Source organism: Stegastes partitus, unplaced genomic scaffold (assembly GCF_000690725.1).
Source record: "Stegastes partitus isolate 25-593 unplaced genomic scaffold, Stegastes_partitus-1.0.2 Scaffold947, whole genome shotgun sequence".
NCBI classification, from domain to species: domain Eukaryota; kingdom Metazoa; phylum Chordata; class Actinopteri; family Pomacentridae; genus Stegastes; species Stegastes partitus.
This window is the reverse complement of record NW_007578678.1, coordinates 245,500-263,942: the sequence shown is the minus strand read 5'-3', so window position 1 is coordinate 263,942 and position 18,443 is coordinate 245,500. Positions and strand designations below refer to the sequence as shown.

Below are 18,443 nucleotides of genomic sequence, written 5' to 3'. Positions count from 1 at the left end.
TCTAACATTAATTTTTGTTTACTTAATAATTTCATGGGTTATAGTTTTAATGTAAAAACTCGTGAATGAGTAGATGTGTCCAAACTTTTGCCTCTTATTAAAAATTAAAGCAACGCTACTTTTAGGACACAGTACATCAGTCAGTTTCTTCAGTCTGCTCCCTATAAACACCCAAATGAATGCAAAAGTGAAGTGATATTGTAGGTAAGTCTTGAGAATATCTAAACGTGACAGATTATTTATTTGGAACAACATAAATCAATGAGCTCACATAGAAATTGATCTAAAAACTAACAGTCATATAATGTACATGTGGTATGTAATATTACATACAAATCATATATTATCTTCAGAAGGCTAAAATCTTAAGGTCTGTCATGAAATGTAAAAAAAAAAAAAGTTTTCAGACAAGAGATTCATTCTCAAGTCCTCATCATACTATAGCAGTCATAAGGCTAAAGTGGTTGCTGCTTTACCAGGTCATTAATATAAGACACTTCAGTTTGATTTAACAGATCTTAAATTATTTAATTAATAACAAAGCATGGAAATGTAACATGTAACATGGACTCGCCTTAAAAACGGATAAAACTGTGAATGAATGTTCATAAAAGATTTATAGAAAACTCAAAAAAAACAGTGAGTGAGAACAGCTACAGTAGCATGTTTCAGCAATACTTTGGTCACATCTGAAACAAGCTTTCTATAATGACAAACTTTCCTTTCTACACATGTCACATTACAGATAGAGCCGTCATAAGTATTGCCCTCTATGAGTAGTTTTGGCTTAAAGATGGATATGTGTATGAGTACTCAAAGCTGATGCCTTGTTCAAAAAAAGTCCCGGGGTTTCATTTAATCCTAATTACACGGTAGGCACTGTACAAAACAGGGGTGGGATTTCCAGATTGTGGAATGGACCCACTTCAAACTTGTATCCAAGTTACAATGTGGAAAAAAAAAAAAACCAGTATGTGTATATCTGTGGACAATGCAAGCACAACTGCATTCGCTTCGGTCATCAACAAGCAGGAAACAAAATAATGTTAAAAATATATTAAACTCGTGCTTACTTTTTGATAGTTTCAACGCATTGCCTTTCACTTTTGCCTTGAAAATGTCTAATAGATATGTTTACGCATTGATGTAGGCAGTACAGTTAATACTTGTAGTTTTGCAGTCCTTTGTAAATTACACATACGCCCTTCAGTATATCCTCCTGGTTGCATAGTCTAACACCATGCTAGCAGCTCCAAGTAAGGCAGGTTCTTCCAAGTCTGACGTGACAACCTTGATGCTTTGGGCAGAGAAGAGAGCTCTCTCTGAGATGATGCGCTGCACTGGGGCCTGGTAGTACGAGGCCAAGACTCCAGACAGGATCACCAGTGAGGGGTTGACTATGTGGAGGATGTTGACGATGCCCACACCTAACGCTGTGGAGGCTGTGAAGGGGAAGAAGACAGAAATTATTGTTTTTTTTAGATTTATCCTCACTAAAGATTTTTCAATTTGTACAGCTGCCCTCCCTCTGCTGAATGTATTTTTAAATTCCCTCATTTCAATTGACCCTTAAGTCACGTTAAGGCTGTTGTGTCCGAGAGAATAAACAACATATCTGCATCACTGAATGATCAAAAAACCTGCAACGGTCAACGTTTGTTCAACCCATTTCCTTGATGGGTTTGTAGGTTGGTGGATATTTTTGAGCAGTAAAACAAAACACACTGTGCAGTTGGAATTTCTTGAACAGAATCTGTGTGTGTGTGTATGTTTTGTGCTCTGACCCTTGTTCAGAACTGCTTCAGCTTTGGAGTTCCCCATTCTGGCTGCGCTGATGAGGTGAGCAGCAGTGACTGGCTCCGAGAGCTTCATATCCATCCCATCCACCTTAAGCAGGTCCTCTGAAAAACACATCATCACGCAGATCAGATGTATGAATGTCAATGACAGACAGTAGTGTGAAGCCATGTAGGATATACAAATAATATGGTAAGGAGCTGTATTTATTTAAATTCACAATGCTGCTAGATTTTCTGTATCTGGCTGGATTATTAAAAACATATATTCTTTCACTGATCTCGTCCACATACACAGGAACTTCCCAAGAAGCAGCGTTACAGTTTAGCATTTTATCTGATGGGAGCCTCACTGTCTACCTTCACTTTTCCATACCAATATCAGAGTTGAATTAGATTACTGCCAGTGCAAATGAATGAAGGCATTTATTGTGAAGCAGCCACAGAAATGTGTTTGACACCACATTCAGCATTCTTCAAAACAAGACACGATCCTTTTTGCCATTGTGAATCACAGCAAGGTAGTTTTGTATATTGCTGGGAAAAACGCAACACAGAGGAGATGCCACAGTGAGCTGTTACATGAAAATTAGCAATAAAATAGACGACACACATCCAGCTTCTCAGCAAGGTAAAAATCTTTACTTAGTCCTGCAGCCTGTGTCAAATGTTGTGTTTTTTTGGCTACGATGTAAACATACATATCAGCTGCTTTAGTGCTGTGTTTCTGACAAAGTGGCAGCCCAAGGACTGTTTGGCGTAGTATTAAACTGGGCTGCTGTTACCATGGCAACGGTGGATGTTGTCACATCAACCGTGTGATGAAATCTTAAGGTTTTTTGACATTAATAGCAAAAAATAGAACAATGATAACAGATTAGGTGGTGAGGAAGATTCCTTGGGTGTTATTCACAGTTTCTTCTTTATGTGAAAGCATTTCCAATTTGAAGTTCGGAACAGGGGGGGAGAAGAGAATGTTCTGAAGCCAAAATAATGCATTATAAATTAAATTTTCTAACTGTATGTTTTGTAAACCACTTCAGAGATACCTGACATTAAGTGTGTGTTACAGAGTGCTTCCTTTAAGCACATGCAATTCCAGAAACTAACCACAATATTTTTTTTTTTTTGCGGAATATCTATTCAGAAGAACCCTTCCATCTTTTACTAGAGCCCTTAGCACTCTCCCATGAGCTTCACACACAAACACAATCACTCACCGTCATGCAGCCTTTTGGCCTCTTTCTGCAGGGCCATGCCAGATGCATAAGCCTCTATGCAACCGCGGCTGCCGCATGAACAGTCTGGGCCTTCCAGTGAGACCATGATGTGACCCAGCTCGGCGGCACAGAAGGTGCTGCCATGAACCAGCTCATTGTGATGGATAATTCCTCCTCCGATACCTACACACAGAGTCAAGATATTTACTTCCTCAGACTTTTAATGCATTAAATCAGCTAATCCAATTTGTATTAAAAAGTTAGTCAGCCAATCACGTTCCAATAAAGCTATGATTGATGACGGTACCGACAGTTACATTCCCAACATTTAATGTAATGAAAAATATACAATGAGAGAAGAAAACCCTTATTTATTACTCTTTAAACACTAAGATAAATAAATAAAACACACCTGGGGTAAGCCTATGATCCCAGAAATAATAAATCCACTGGACTAACATTCCCCATCTCAACACCTTAAATAGCCACAGGCTTCGATATCCAAAGCTGCTGTGGTGAATGCTGCCATTTAATTTACAGAGTATATTAAGATGGCACGAATGCATACAGAGTCAGCAAAAAATGCAAACAAAAATAGACTGGAGCTGATTCAGCTCAACTCAGCTGTACAAAACCTAATTCACTTAACGCAGCTTGTTTGTTATCGTCAGCTCACAGACAGCAGTGGTGGTCTAACACTGGAAAAAAAACATTTCAGAGTGTTCCATTGTCAGTTTGCTTAATTGTGCAATCAGCTTTTGCAGCCTGACGGTGCATATTATCATGTGTTTGTTTGGCAATATCCCCCTATCTTCCAAACTCAACAACATACAAATTTACCAGAATGATTAAGATCAGTTCTTGAATAGCAGATAAAAAGCACACTGACAATCTAAAGTTCTCTACAGGAATGAACAGTTATGTCAAAAAAGAAACTTGTATGATGTTGCTCTTTCTGTGATAATGCTATTTGTTTGTAATGCACGATTTAAAAAACAAAAACCTGGCTCAACTGGAGTCCTGCCCTCTTACCTGTTCCTGTGATGACAGTGACAAAGTTTTCCACTCCTTTGCCATGACCAAACTTCCTCTCGGCTAAAGCAGCGCAGTTGCCGTCATTGTCAACCCAGACAGGTAGGTGTAGGGCGTCTGAGATGGGTGTCCTCAGGTCCACAGAAGACCACTCCTGGATCAGCTTTGTCGAGTGTAGGACCACACCTTCTTGTGGGTTTACACGCCCGCCTGTGGACACTCCTGAGAAGCAGATTTTGAAAGACCTTTGAGATAAAAGTTTTAAAATATGTGTGTCAGCATCATAGCGTTTTTTCATTGAGGAACGTGAGTGTGTGCGTTTTCGTACCGACACCAAGTATTCTACAGTTGAGGCACACAGCATCCCGCATGGCATCTGTACACATCTTTAACAGGAGATGCATTCTGGCCTCGAAAGTCTTTGGATTGGGCTGAGTGTATTTCTTCACAACCTTGCCCTGAACAGAGAGAGAGGAAGTGAAAAAGGGATACAGCCAGCAGGAACTGAATTATAATAAAGACATTATCTGTAAGGTTATTAGTGTCTATGATCAACACTTTACGACCACAAAAATGGGGAGACAGCTATGGAAAAGCACTTACACTTGTGTCTGTTCATGGAAGAGTCTAGGCAACCTACCCTCATACAGACGATAGCAACTCTGAGGTTGGTTCCTCCCAGGTCAATGGCCAGAGCACTCTGAGTTTCCAGGATATGATCGATGTCCTGGGAAATGGGGTCTTTCACCGGGGGGAAACAGAAGGTCTTCTGGAGGGGCTCGTCCAGGTCAATGGTTCGCAGGAACTTGAGAATACGAGGCACTGCGTTGCCGTCGCCATAAATCTTAGAGCTGGTGAGAGCAAAAAATGAATTCTCATTAATGTACTTGTAAGAAACTGAAGCTGCCTTTTTTGCATCTCGTATGTTGATTAGCAGGTTTGTAGCTGTTAGATGTAAGCATGGCTGTATTGTGTTATGACCCTATGGGTGGGTGGCTTGGGGGATCCATTATCATAAAACATCTTACTCATATTAGCAAGCTAATTAAAAAAAAAAAAAAGTTTCTGTGGCAAACAGAAGTTCTATGATAACTATACTGTATTTTTTTTTAACATTTTTTTATACACACTCTTTTAAGGGTAAAGGGTGAAAACCTGCCATACAGATGGAGATTTTGGGAAAGTAACATGCCTGGCTTCTTTTTAATAAGACTAGCACATATTCCACATTTACTGTAAAGTAACCAGTTACAGTCCAAGAAAATGTCTAATTACACAAACCAGTGTTGTAGGCAGCATCCAATCACATGTCCATTGTTGCTAAATATGAACTTTATTTTTCATTGATAGATTGTGTAAAAGTTTGCTGTGAGATTTGCCTTTTAAATCGAAAATAAAAACAAACAAACAAAAAAAGAGGACAAAGACGCTGTGAGACATGCAGGAAGTAAACTAATCATACCAGGGGTATCTCTTCCCAAACTGCAGTTCCAGAGCATGATAGATCTTATTCTGAGTGTCGGCATCTCTGACATGCAGAACATTTTCACCTGGAAAAAGAAAGAAATATCATAAGCACAGCTGTTAAGCTAAAGAAATCAAGGCAGATTAATTTAAAAGAATGAAAGATATTCACAGCCTATAAAAAGGAAAAATTATAAAACTTTTGGCTTTAACCCGCAGTGACAGTATGCTCACTGACATTTACAAATGTGCTTTCATTTGTTTGAAAAAACAGCATTATAAAGATTTGTTATGTTTGAACAAGCTCTGCAACCAAATGAAAAACAAATTTTGCTGAGCAGTGCCTCCCTTCAGCACATGTGATCCTCATTCATTCATTCATCTCCTCGTAATCTGTTGACCTTCCTCTTGTTCTGTTAGAGACAACATCAGGACCACGTCAGAGGCAGCAGGTAATAATCTTGCTTCCCGTCATTCCTACCTGTTTCTCTGCCTGTTTGTCTTGTTCCTAGGTTAATGACGGGCGTGCCGAATGCGCCGGCCTCTCGCACTCCACAGCTGCTGTTTCCGATCATGCAGCCGGCGTGGCAGACAAGTTGGATGAACTGCTCAAAGGGAATGTGCTTCACTGCCCGGAAGTTGGGGTGCTGCTCGATGCCCTTCTTTCGCATGACACGTACCATCTCCTTACTTCCTGTTTACATGAGAAGTAAAAGTTGAACTGACAGAAACATTTATTTGTTTAACTCATCAAACTTCCAGTCAGATTTGAAAATGCCTTAAAATAATTAAAAATTCTACTTTGACTAAACACTCACATATACAGGAAAATACGAGTAGGAACTGAAGAAGAGACCAACAGGTGAAACTAACCAGCATCAATGTTAGGGAAGAGGATGAGGGTCTTCTTGTTGAAGGAGAGCAGTGCGTCCAGCATCAGACCATATATCTTAATCGAGTGCTGGATGTCTGTAGTGACCGGATGCTGCAACGCCACAATATAATCACGCTCCTGCACCTTGTCACCTTCAACATGAAAGAAAAAAAACCCCAGACATCACAAACAAACATAGACTAATGTCTCACACTATATTTTGTTCCTATGACGGCATCTCTGCATACCCAGCCAGCTCTTGATAATGTCCATGTAGTCTTCTCTGTGATGAGTCGACAGCAGCTTATCATATGAAGGGCATCCAGCCAACAGGATGCGAGAGTGGTCCTCACACATGGCGATGAGGTGTTGCTCTGCCATGCGTGTGCAGCAGGCATGGTAATGGGCCAGTTTACTGATGGCGTGGCGGATTGAGTCATCAATTGTACCACTAACCTGGAAAAGGAGCAAAGAACAGAATGAGTAAAGAGTGTACAAGTTGTCATTTTTAACAATTACTACCAAGTTCTTCCACACCAATAGGTCTTATAAATAAGTGCAGTGCATCAAAAGCATTAAAAAAAATAAAAATAAGGATATGAAACTGGTGGCAAAGGTGTAAAAGGTTTTTTTAAAAAAAAAGGAAAAAGAAAAAAGGTATAACAGCAAGCACTGTAAAAAGATAATAGTGTACATACACAGGTGTAGAGTGACAAAGCATATAGTTGCTTAACAGATAAGTCTTCTACCTCTCCTCCCTCCAGGTGAAGTATTCGAATATTCATAAGCGCTGCAGCAGTTGCCAAAGCTAGCGCATCGAAGCGGTCACCGTGTACAACCAGGATGTCAGGGCGCAGTCTCTGCAGGACATCAGGGAGCTTCACTAGTGCCAGCCCAACACTCTCCACCATGGCAGCCTCATCCTCTCCCCTCACAATAGTGTGGAGCTTAGAGCCAATGTCAAAGTCATCTTGCTCAATCATCCGAAAAGTGTTCCTGCAAAAATTAAGTATGTTCATATACTTCCATAATGAATGCAGACAGCACAGCCTTTAGAAGAAAGCCTTCTGGTCTTACCCGTAGTCATCAATGAGATGTGAACCAAGCACCACGACTTCCAGGTCAAAATCTTCAGGGTGGGATTTAATCCCAAACATGATGGGGGCCAGCTTGGAGTAATCTGCTCTGTTGCATGTCGCCACACACACCCTTAACCTCTTCTTACACTTCACCAAGCCAATGTGTAACCACCACATGTAAAACAGACACACAGACCATTAGTTCAAGTAAATTTAATATGCACAAGAAGAAAACCTGCGCCACTCTCCACTACATGCCTGTTATGTTTGGTTTTAACAACTATAAATAACTATTTCACTGCAATCTAAAGGAATATTAGCAACTTCACACAACCCTACACTTTAAATGGAGAAAAAGTATATACATGTCTGCTTCTTAACAACTAGAGGCTGATAGTAATGTAATTTCCTGGGTAGCCAAAGACAAAAAAAAAGTCATACCTGATTCTGTACCTCCATCTTGTCCCTCTCCGTCTTTTCTCTGCTCCTTTGCATTCTCAGAAAGTATAGCTCCTAGAAAACAAAGGCACATGAGCAGGTGCGATCCAGTTTAAAGTTTGCAAAGCACACTATTATCCATTATTGTCATTATACAAATACACCCACATGTCATACTCACTTGAGCCTTCCAAATATTCAGAGGCTGAAGCATGAAAACACAACAAAACTACACTAAAAATGCTTTGTATTTTACATAAAGAACACAGATGAATGCATTTTTTCCAGAGGTGGAGTACATGCTATAGGACAGTGCTTTGCAGAGCAAGGCAAAGTTCACATTCACACCTGGCCACATGACAGGAAGAAACTGTTCAAGGATACGATACTGTTTCTTTTTTTTTAATTGTAGCATTTGTTCTTGTATAAAACTGTTTAAAATGTGCCAGTCAGGGTTATTTTTTAATTTGAAATAAGCCAAGCACGCATAAAGATGCAGCTTAGATGAAAAAGCATTTGTAAGCATTGGCAGAGCTGGCACTTGTCATGGTCAGGTCTGAAAGATCTAAGAAACCACCTGACTTTTACAAGCTCACAGGGAATAATGACAACAAGTACTATATCCAGGGCAAAAGAGACCTACACACCAATAGGTTGTTACTGTTTGTACACTTTTTTTTTTTTAATAAACTGTGGCCTGTGAGCATTTTGGTGGGTGAAGTGTTGACATATCTGACTATCTGCTTTCAGGGATTTGACTTTTTGTGTAGGCATTTGTCACCAAGGTTTTAGTGTGGGCTAAAGGGAACGTCTGTTTACATATGAAGGACAACCTGTACCAACTGGCATGTCACTGCAGAGAGCCAATAAATGACTGGCCCAAAAGCAACAGTGGCGATGTGTGAAAAAAAAAGTCTTCTGAGGGTCAGACTCCACTTATCAACTTCAGTCATACTGGGATAGTGAAGCAGTAATCAAGAAGAAATTGAGTAGTTTCTGCGATTTTAGCTGGCATTAGACAGCTACTATATAGCCTCAGACCGTATACAGGCTGTTTTGACTATTTTGACACACAACATTAACTTTTATCATCCTGCATTTCTTACTATAAGATATCAAAATGACTTCAGTGAAAAAGGCCCATTGCTTCACTCCTCTTTAACCTTCAACAGTCTACATAAATGGCCACAACATTTTACTTTTCAAGGATTCATAGCTCATCCAACAAAGTACAACTGATGCTGAATTTCTGAGTGCTGTTGGTTCCTATTCTTACAAAGACTTGCTGCCATCTGCTGCCTGAAACACATTAAGACAGCTGCACCTTACCATTTCTGAATTCTGAAACCTTTGTCTGTCAGACAGGAGTCCCGCATACATATCTTAGGTGTCAACACAACTGGAAAAACCAAGAATAGAGAAAGGCTGAGTTGTTGCTGTTTCTGGTATGCATTGTTATGGTTGTTTGTTTTTTCTCCTTATCTTGACAGCTTACCTTAAAAAAAAAAACAGTCTTTCACGACAGGGATTACTGCCATACAACTTTTCTTGTCATTTAAAGCCTTGTGACAATCACACCAGCGAAGACACCTTCCAAAGGCACGCCTATCGTTAATCATCAACGCAAATATAAGCGCTGCCTTGTCCATTTCTGTAGACTGCTCCCATATACATTGAATAACATAAGAATGCCAGTAAAGACTGAAAAATGTGAGCAGTAATCAGGTGTCACCGTTGTCTGTTCTGTTCTATTATACAGTGTTTCACATGGGTGTTACCCCATTCAGTTGGTCCCACTGGCACCAGGAGAATTTGGTACAAACCATTCATCGGTTGCAAATTATACCTGAAATTTTAGACTGAATATGATATTTAAGCCAAAACACATTTTTAGGAAAACAAAATAAGCAAACGAGCTGAGTCACTAGGACCTCAAATTCCAGAGCGGACTGAATGCTGGAAATTGACAAACTTCTGAGGTTACATTTAGCCACTGGGTTGAGTTGCATTTCACTCCTCTGCACTTCTGAGAACAGGAAGGGATGGTTCACTGACATCGGAAAGAACAAACAATGACAAAAAAAAAACAAAACAACAGGCAAACCTACTGTGGCACAATGCTTGTGTGATCCATTGCTTATCATAGTCTATGATACTTGTACTATTTTTTATCCCAGCTTCATACTCTGTCCAAACAGCTATCTGTTTAAAAACTTGTGCTTATTAAGTTAAAATTTTCCAATCAGGACCGCCACTATTTGACGTACAAGTCATACGTAAAAAACAAATATGCATAAAAGTATGTAAAATGTATATATCTGCTGCTGCTGTAGCAACAGGTTCCCAACAGTTAATGTTGACAGTACCTAGACTAGCCTCATACGTGTAAAGCTGATTCATTTAGTGGCTAACACGAAATTTAAATTTCAGATTTGTCTGACAGACGACTCACAGATTTGATTTACTGGCCTCCCACATCATCTATGTCTGTAACAAAAGGCAAGTCTACAATTCTACATTTTCATTTTCCGGACGCTTTTATCCAAAGTGAATCTGAGGGCAGATGCAACACAAGCAAGAATCTAGTCAGGCAAGAACAATCTGGATAAGTGCCATAGAACAAGTTCAAGTGTGGTAGGGTGTTCGATGCCAATAGCAGGCTGTGTGGTAGATAACAGGAATGTTTTGAATTGATTTATATTTTTGTTTTCAGCCTGTCAAGTGCAAAGGTGTTCAGTGAAGAGTCTTAAGAGAAGCACCATAGAAGGTTGGTATACCTGTGAAACACTGCTGAAATTGATCCCATCGCTCCTGTCATACATGAGCAAGCTAATTTGCATGTGCCAATTTGTGTATTGTGCTCATTATAAGAAGCCACTCCTGCGCTAGGACGGTTGAACTAAACTGTCTTCACTGAACAAAGGTGTACGGGTTTATCACAGTCGGTGCCTCTGACAGTTACAGATCACATACGTCAAAGTGATTCACTCTCAAAACATCTCAGGGAGACTGACATAAGCGATTGTTGTACAACCTCTACAGCAAGAAAACAAACTTTAAAGACAGCATTGCTTATCCTAAACCAGCAAATTTCTAACCTTGCATTTGAATTAAAAAAAACATCATTTAATACAAACCTGAAAAACAAGAAAATCTGAAAGGGTAATTGCAGCCATCCACACACAGAATTTACATGTGCCACAGCCAGGAAGCTAGGTTTTTAGTGGACCCTGGTCAGTCTGTTTTTGGTATCAAGTAAAGATGGAAAATAAAATTAAGTAAACACAATCATAACAGAACAACCATTCTGGGCTGTTTTGGAGATTTTCGATTGAAAAACGTCATTAAGTTTTTCGTTCTTCCTCCACAACTCTCACACCTTTCAGGAAAAGTGGTTCAAATTCATTGTTCGCTTCCTAACCATTTTGTCACTGTCTTGTTTTTGTCAGTGTGAGGTCTAAGCTACAGGTAGGACAAGGACAGCCTCTTGTTAGGCATTTCAAATACAGCACAAATGCAATATAATGTAATGCAACCCCACCACAGCAATGTAGGATACCACTCCTTTAAATGCACTTTAAATCCGAGTTATCTCAATTTGTCATATCTGTGTGAGGTATTTAAAGCAACTCTAACTCTTGGGTGACACATAAAAACCTTCACGTGAGCAAATCCTGTGATTTACTCTGCATTTCATTCAACACGCTGTGACTTCCACTCAAGCATCACAAGACAGCATCAGCAGCCAGCGTTACCGTATGGGGGCAGGGATGCATGCAGAAAGCAAAGGCAGAGATGACACAGCAATAGAGGCAGACGGAAGATACCGAACGGACAGAATAAAAGGGAGAAAGACAGAAAGGATTAGAAGGCAATGACAACAAATATGAGCAAGCAACGAAATATTTAAAAAAAAAAACAAAAAAAAAGCCATCTGACTCACATGAGGGTTAATGCACAAAGAACCCGGATGATTTTCCATCCTACAACTCTGTGATCCTGGCTAAAAATCACCCCTCTGCTGTTTTGCAAATCCTTTTATTTATTTTTGTCTTTTTTTAAAATTTCCAGCCGCACTGAGCAACGGAGGGAGGGCATGTACGAGCCAGCATACGGCAGAAGGCGAAAGGAAGAGAGGGAGAGGTAGGGTGACACAGACATAGAGGTGGGGGAGGGACTGTGAGAGAACGGGGGTTGGCTCGGATTGGATTGGAGCCCATGATTGGTTGAGCGGACGGAAGAAGGAGCATGTGCCATCTTTATAGACGCACAGCAAAAGGGGAGTATCTCTACAGTTTCTACACAATTACACACTGTTTTCATGTGTCTCATGCCACACAGAGAGATCCAGAAAATCATACCAAGACAATCAGAAGGACTGTGGAAGTAACAATGTTGCTTTGGCAATACTGCGACACACTTAAAGATGAATTAAGCTCAAGCTCTGATGAAACTCACGCAACAGACTAAACAACATTGATTGCAAAACAGTGTTTTCTGTGAAGCACTGAATTGATGCACCTAAAATATCCCTGTGTGACGAAAATGTAAGGGGTTACACTGTCAACGTCACGTCAGCCCCAGGTGAGACGATCAAAACAGGAAAGAGGAAGTCAGGTTTTAAAAAGAGACCGACGACTTTGAAGGCTTATCACGCCACACGCGCACACAGGCCAGAGAGAATTTTACAACTCGAGCAATCGATACTGGGAAGTTACTATGGTTTGAAAAAGGGAGAGAGAGGAAAAAATAAAAAAAAAAGATACTGTCCAACCGTAGTTAACGGCTTGCAGAGGATGACGGGTGAGTGTTTCATTAAGACAGTCTGAACAACAAGGGCATTTGTAGACAAGGCAGGCTGCCCCAATTACACCAACAGACGATACACAGTGTACTTTCAGTTTCCCCAATCTGGGTGTGACAGTACCATCCCAGACATTAATTATCATCATTACTTCTAAGACATTCTGTACCCTCTGCACAGACACACCTGTGGATGACAACCGGTTGTACTTTCAGTTGTGTAATTTGTAATCCTGTGCAGGTGACATCTCTGCACTGGTTTCAAAAGGAAAGTGACTGAGTTGTTTATATGTTACTTATCATGTGTGCTTGCATCATTAGACAGCACCACTGATAAACTTTTAAGAGGGCTGTAATCAATTACACATTAACCCTAGAACTTAATGTGAGTTACTGTAAAGGTAGCAAACGTCTACTTAGTTTATTTATTTATTTTTGCTCTGTCCTATAATGATGCTAAAAGTGCATTTACACCCGACAGGGAACAAAAACCTTTTAAGGAACTCAGCTGGCCCACATTCTTTTCCAAAAAAGCAATCATGCTCAAAATGAAAAGTTTCAGAAAGACAACCTTATCCTTCAGAAAGTCCCTGCTGAGTGGGTAGTATTTTCTGAAGTTTCAAGCTCTTTCAGGGTGGGGCAGTGAACACTTCATATAGCGTCGGTATGCTAGAGTTTCCTGCAGTGCTGATATGCATTGAGCCTTTTCTGGGTATATAGGATGGGTGCAATTGCTACTAATATTCTAGCAAGATCTGCCACAAACACAACGCATTCCTTGTAGTTTGTGGCTGACAATCACAATAGAAGAGAATAGAATACTTTTTTATAGATCCCCCACTGGGGAAATTTACACGCCACAGCAGCATCCAGAAATATAGAAAGTACAAGAAAATAATAATTAAGTAATATGCATCCCAGGTGTCCACACACAGCAGGTCCAAGGCCCCACCGTCTCCGGTTGGGCAGTCCACACGCTGGCTCAATGTGACGAGAGTGGTAGAGAGCGATGTATGATTAAAGTCTCCTGAGATGACCATCAGAGACTGAGGATGTGATGTTTGCAGCTGGGACACTGAGCTATGGATGAGTTCGCGGGCCGCAGCAGCATCAGCCGAGGGGGGGGATGTAAAACTGTAATCGGCAGGACGTGCGAGAACTCCCTAACCACCATCAACATCCTTCGTGCAGTGCCGCTCTTTAATGCTAACGTGCTAGCATTACACCATCTCTCATTCACATACATGGCGAGTCCCCAGCCTTTCTTCTTACCACTCTACCTCTAGCTCTGGTCTGGTTAACTCTGACCAGTAAAGCAGCCCCAGAGTTTTTACAAACAAAGCACAGCCGATGGATTTCCGTTTTTGTTAAGAAAAAATTACAGAGAGGATTTAAAGCAGCTGCATGTTTGATACGTCACTGAGCTAATTTGCTTAAACTTCCTAAAGCTGTGGCCCGGCTATTGAAATGCGTCATTGCTCATTAGTGCGTGAACAGAAGTGCAGCTCTCGGCTTGTTTAAACCTTTTTTACAACCTGAGGGAAACAGTTGGCATGTGCCGAAGGTAATAAAAGATTCTTGACCATACACTTTTATGGAGAGACTGCACAGCCATCGCTTAAGCTGTGTTAATCATCACAGCTAATATCACAGTCTCTGCTCAGACCTACACAACCCTACCAACAGACACACACAAACCTTCAAAGACCTTCAGTCTCATCTTCCCTCTCCTAAGACATTGCAACATCTGCATGCTTTTACCTCATTGGTCAGACAACCCATGGTTCTGAGCAACCATAAATCACCTGCTTTGATGGAACCTGCCTGTGGTCAGAGTTCAAATTAAAACAAAGCCATAAAATGATACAGCCTCCAGCAGTCTGCCACGTCTGATCCACAGGCGTGTTCATTGGCTCACAACAGCTCTCTATTTGTCTAAGAAGTTCAGGGACCTACAGGGTTTTGCTGTCCTCAATTTATCTAAAGAGTTCAAGGCAGCTTTCACAAACAGTGGCATTTTAGGGAAATTAATTTTAAAAATAAAATAAATAAGGCAAAGTGGAAGACTCCAAACAGACGCAAAATTGATTAAAATGAATTGTAGCTGTCACATGAACTATGAATTAAGATATCTACTAAAACAGAAAGCCTAAATGTTCATCACATTCATTGTAATGAGAACTCCCAAAAAAAAAAAATCCTGCCCTGCAGCCCTTCAAAGCAAGAAGACTGTTTTCACGTCTGGAGGGAAATTCTTCCTGCTGGGCCTCAGTCAGTCAGTCACGTTACACAATTATAAGTCCAGCCCTAAAGCTTTACAATCCCTTTGAAGAAAGCTCTTTGACTATGCTCATTTCAATGTGACTTTCTTTAGAGGGCTACTGTCCTTTTCCTACTGAGTTACAACAGTTTGAATCAATTCAAACACAAATGTAGTACACTGCAAAGCTCATCCATCAAACCCCAAAATATATCTACAATCACAGAGAACATACTTCAGCTACAAGAGGAACAATTAAGTTAATATGAAACAAAAGCTATCCATGGCCTTACTTTTGAAAGCATCCCTCCTAACTCTGTGTGACTGCTTCTGCTGAACTCAATGCTGGATTTGGCTAAATTTCTTTGATAGACCTCATATTCCTATTTTATGATTTCCCTGAGGAAAATCATTCCTCCGTAAAACACTAAATGCAGCTGAAGCTATTAGTTAATCAAATCAATAGCTGTTCAACAAAAAAAATGTCAAAAATGTGTATGATTGATTAAGATATTTTCCAAAGAAAAACTCAAGTACTACCGTGTTTCACCAGTTCAGCTGTATAGATAGCAGATGTAAATATATCGTTGGGCTTTGTTGATCAGACAAAACAACTGATTTCAAGACATCCTTTCTGATATTTTAGATATTAACATAGAAAATAAATGTATACATTCAGAAAAGAACCCTCAAATTAGTCACGAATGAAAATGAGAATCCTAACTGAAGACATCGTAGTCACATGAGGGATTTGATGGCCAGCGATACTGTACTGCAAACACAATGACATATGATATCAAGTCTGTATTTGACATAAGGGAATGGCTCAGTTCAACAAACTTGTAAAAATGATCACGGTCTGGGTAAACTATCCTCAGTGTTGATACAGCTGTGACATCCTGGTTCACAGCGGACGCAAAGTGTGACATCAAACCGGACCAAAGTGTTGTTGTAGATTCATCAAATGCAAAAGAGCCAACACACCAATGGACCATAAAATGTGCACCCCTCCCTCACAAGACTGCCATTAAAATCAACCCAGTTACAACCCAGTATATACAGGAGTTACTTCTGAACTAAGTGAAATTAAATACTATTTGCTTTGCTTGTGAAACCCTGTTTATGCATCCTTCTTTTAAATCTTTTCTTAGAGCTTTTTAGTCTTCTACAACACATTGAAACTGTCATTTTGCTGAAAGTAAATAACAAAACAAACTTGCCTTGCCTTGGGAACTTGCTAAAAAATGGGCCCAGTAAATAAGAAAAGTTTAAGTTATTGCTCTTTTTCTTTTCTGATCATTAAAAGCAGCTATCTGCTTTGATTCAGAAGGCTTTGCGATGACATTCAAGCATCCTAAAAAAAATATGGACACAGTTGAGACAAATGGCAGCCACAGATGAAGTCCTGTGGAAGATGTTTCTCCTACTGTCATACTGCCATCTAATGTCCTTTGTAGGGAAGCTATCAATGTAGGTCATTTATGGACTGGTGTTTTTGTAGGTGTGGCTGCATATCTCCATGTTGCATATGTGACAAACCACCTTGATCCCTCGCCCAAAGTACATCAGATAACATTACACTGGATAAACGGAAATGAAGACTGTGTTTATGTGGGGATGTTTCTGTAGAGGATAAAATGAATGCAGCAAAGCAAAAGGAAGTATTAGAGAACAATCTAGAAACAAAACTGCAACTTGGGGAACAATAACCAAACGCCACGGAAATGGTTTAAAGACAACAAGGTGAATGTTGTGAAGAGGCCGAGTCAGAGCCCAGACCTCAATCCAGTTGTGAATTTGTGGCAAGACTGTTTACTCGTGATCCCTGTGCAACCTTTTGCCAAGAAGAATGGAGTAAAATTGGAGCACCCAGATGTGCAAGGCTGATTGAAGACCTATCCACAGGAGCTCAGTGCTGCAACTACAGTCAAAGGTGCATCTACCAAACACTGACCTAAAGGGGCTTGAAAACTAACTAGCAGTCACTTATTTTATATTTCTTCAGTAACTGGCGTTACTTTGAAGCAATCTGTTTTCACCTTGACATGAAAAAAATTTTGCAAATGCTTGTCAAAAAAAAAAAGCCAAACAAAATAGCTGATTGCTCGTGAATTTATGTCATAAATAACATACCTCGAAGGAAAATGTGAGTCAGACGGTGATAACCTAGCGGTGTACCGTTACGTAACATTAATATTCCGAGTGGGAGGACACCTGTCTCGATATTAAAATAAACTACGTGTATTTTAACAGTCCTGTTCACATGCTTTGTCGCCATTCAGTCGCTACGACAAAAAAAAAGCCATTTCAGTGAAGCTAGAAAAGTTTAAGCTAGCTAAACATTCACTTTGTTGGACCAAATCTGAAAGTCGAGTTTCACTAATCTAGAACAAGCACCCGAGGGCACCAATAGGGACAGTCATATGTTATTTACTTAAGTATTTTAGCTCGCTGTGTCCAAACAAATCTAAGCTAACACGAGCCGTCTACTGGCTTTTAGTCTGCGGTCTGACTTTAGCTACAAAGTTATGCTAGCACCTGCTAGCATGGCAAACTCCTAGCAAGAAATAAGACCATGCCAGTGCTAACGCCAACATATTAGCATCAACGCAGTGTGTCTCACGGCTACAGGTTAGGACACGTTGCCCAAAAATCATCCTCACACACGGACGAAATTACGTTTCGCAGTGGCCTAACAGTCAAAGTTAGCTAACGCTAGCTGGGGAGAAACCCCCTCTGTGCCAGTGGGTAAAATTCACTCAAGTTACCCATCTCTCTTTATTTATCGTTTGAAGACAGCGGGGCGGAATTTCGAGTTATTACATTTACCTTGAGTTATCCAGAGATGCTGTATTCATCTCCTGCCGGCAGAACTGAGGCTTACACTCACTTCTTTCTTTCTCTGCTTTCTGTTCTCTGTGGTTACCAGTCTACGCTATGTGGCATCTGGACACGCACATGAGGGGGGGCTGTCGGCTGTCAAGCGCGCAGCAGGCCGCTAGAACCGGACTGGATGTGGATGGAACTTCCACCTTCATAATAAATGCTCCAAACGTACCAGCTACTCCAACAGGGAGTGATTCAGAGTACAAAGTCTTCCCTTTTTATTGCTTTTCAACATTGAATCATTGTCAGTTTGATTTGGATTTTCATTGACATTAACAAGAAACAAAAACTCATTCACATCAAAGTGACAGATTCTTACAGCTTAATGTCAAAATGTGAAATGTAAAATAAATGATTGCATAAGTATTCACCCTCTCATCTAATTCAACGCCAGTCTGTGCTAAAAGTCACACTCTGAATGTGTCTCAAGTGGCAGGTGTCATATAAAGACACATGAATCAAGATCCATGGCTGTTCACAATGGAGGCAAAAGAACACTCCAAGCAACAGTTTAATGCACCATTAAGATATGGAAGGAATATAAAAACTGCGTAAATCTGCCAAGAGCAGGCTGTTCTCAAAAACAGAATG

General features: G+C 40.3%; 1 protein-coding gene across 2 annotated transcripts; it reads right to left on the bottom strand.

Annotated features, from left to right (window-relative positions):
• Positions 1–198: 198 nt before the first annotated feature.
• gne (glucosamine (UDP-N-acetyl)-2-epimerase/N-acetylmannosamine kinase) lies at positions 199–17,894 on the bottom strand. 2 transcript variants are annotated; one of them, XM_008294211.1, is made up of 14 exons: positions 17,796–17,894; positions 7,907–7,978; positions 7,464–7,612; positions 7,136–7,382; positions 6,635–6,842; positions 6,386–6,538; positions 5,994–6,206; positions 5,511–5,598; positions 4,689–4,899; positions 4,377–4,506; positions 4,049–4,270; positions 3,017–3,199; positions 1,785–1,901; positions 199–1,442 (listed from the first exon to the last, which is right to left on the bottom strand). In XM_008294211.1, the coding sequence occupies exons 2-14, from the start codon at positions 7,958–7,960 to the stop codon at positions 1,207–1,209; spliced, it is 2,211 nt and encodes a 736-aa protein (XP_008292433.1). In that variant the 5' UTR covers positions 7,961–7,978; positions 17,796–17,894; the 3' UTR covers positions 199–1,206. The 2 variants fall into 2 exon arrangements, with proteins under 2 accessions (XP_008292433.1, XP_008292432.1); XM_008294210.1 differs by lacking the exon at positions 17,796–17,894 and adding an exon at positions 11,847–12,029.
• Between the last annotated feature and the right edge of the window lie 549 nt (positions 17,895–18,443).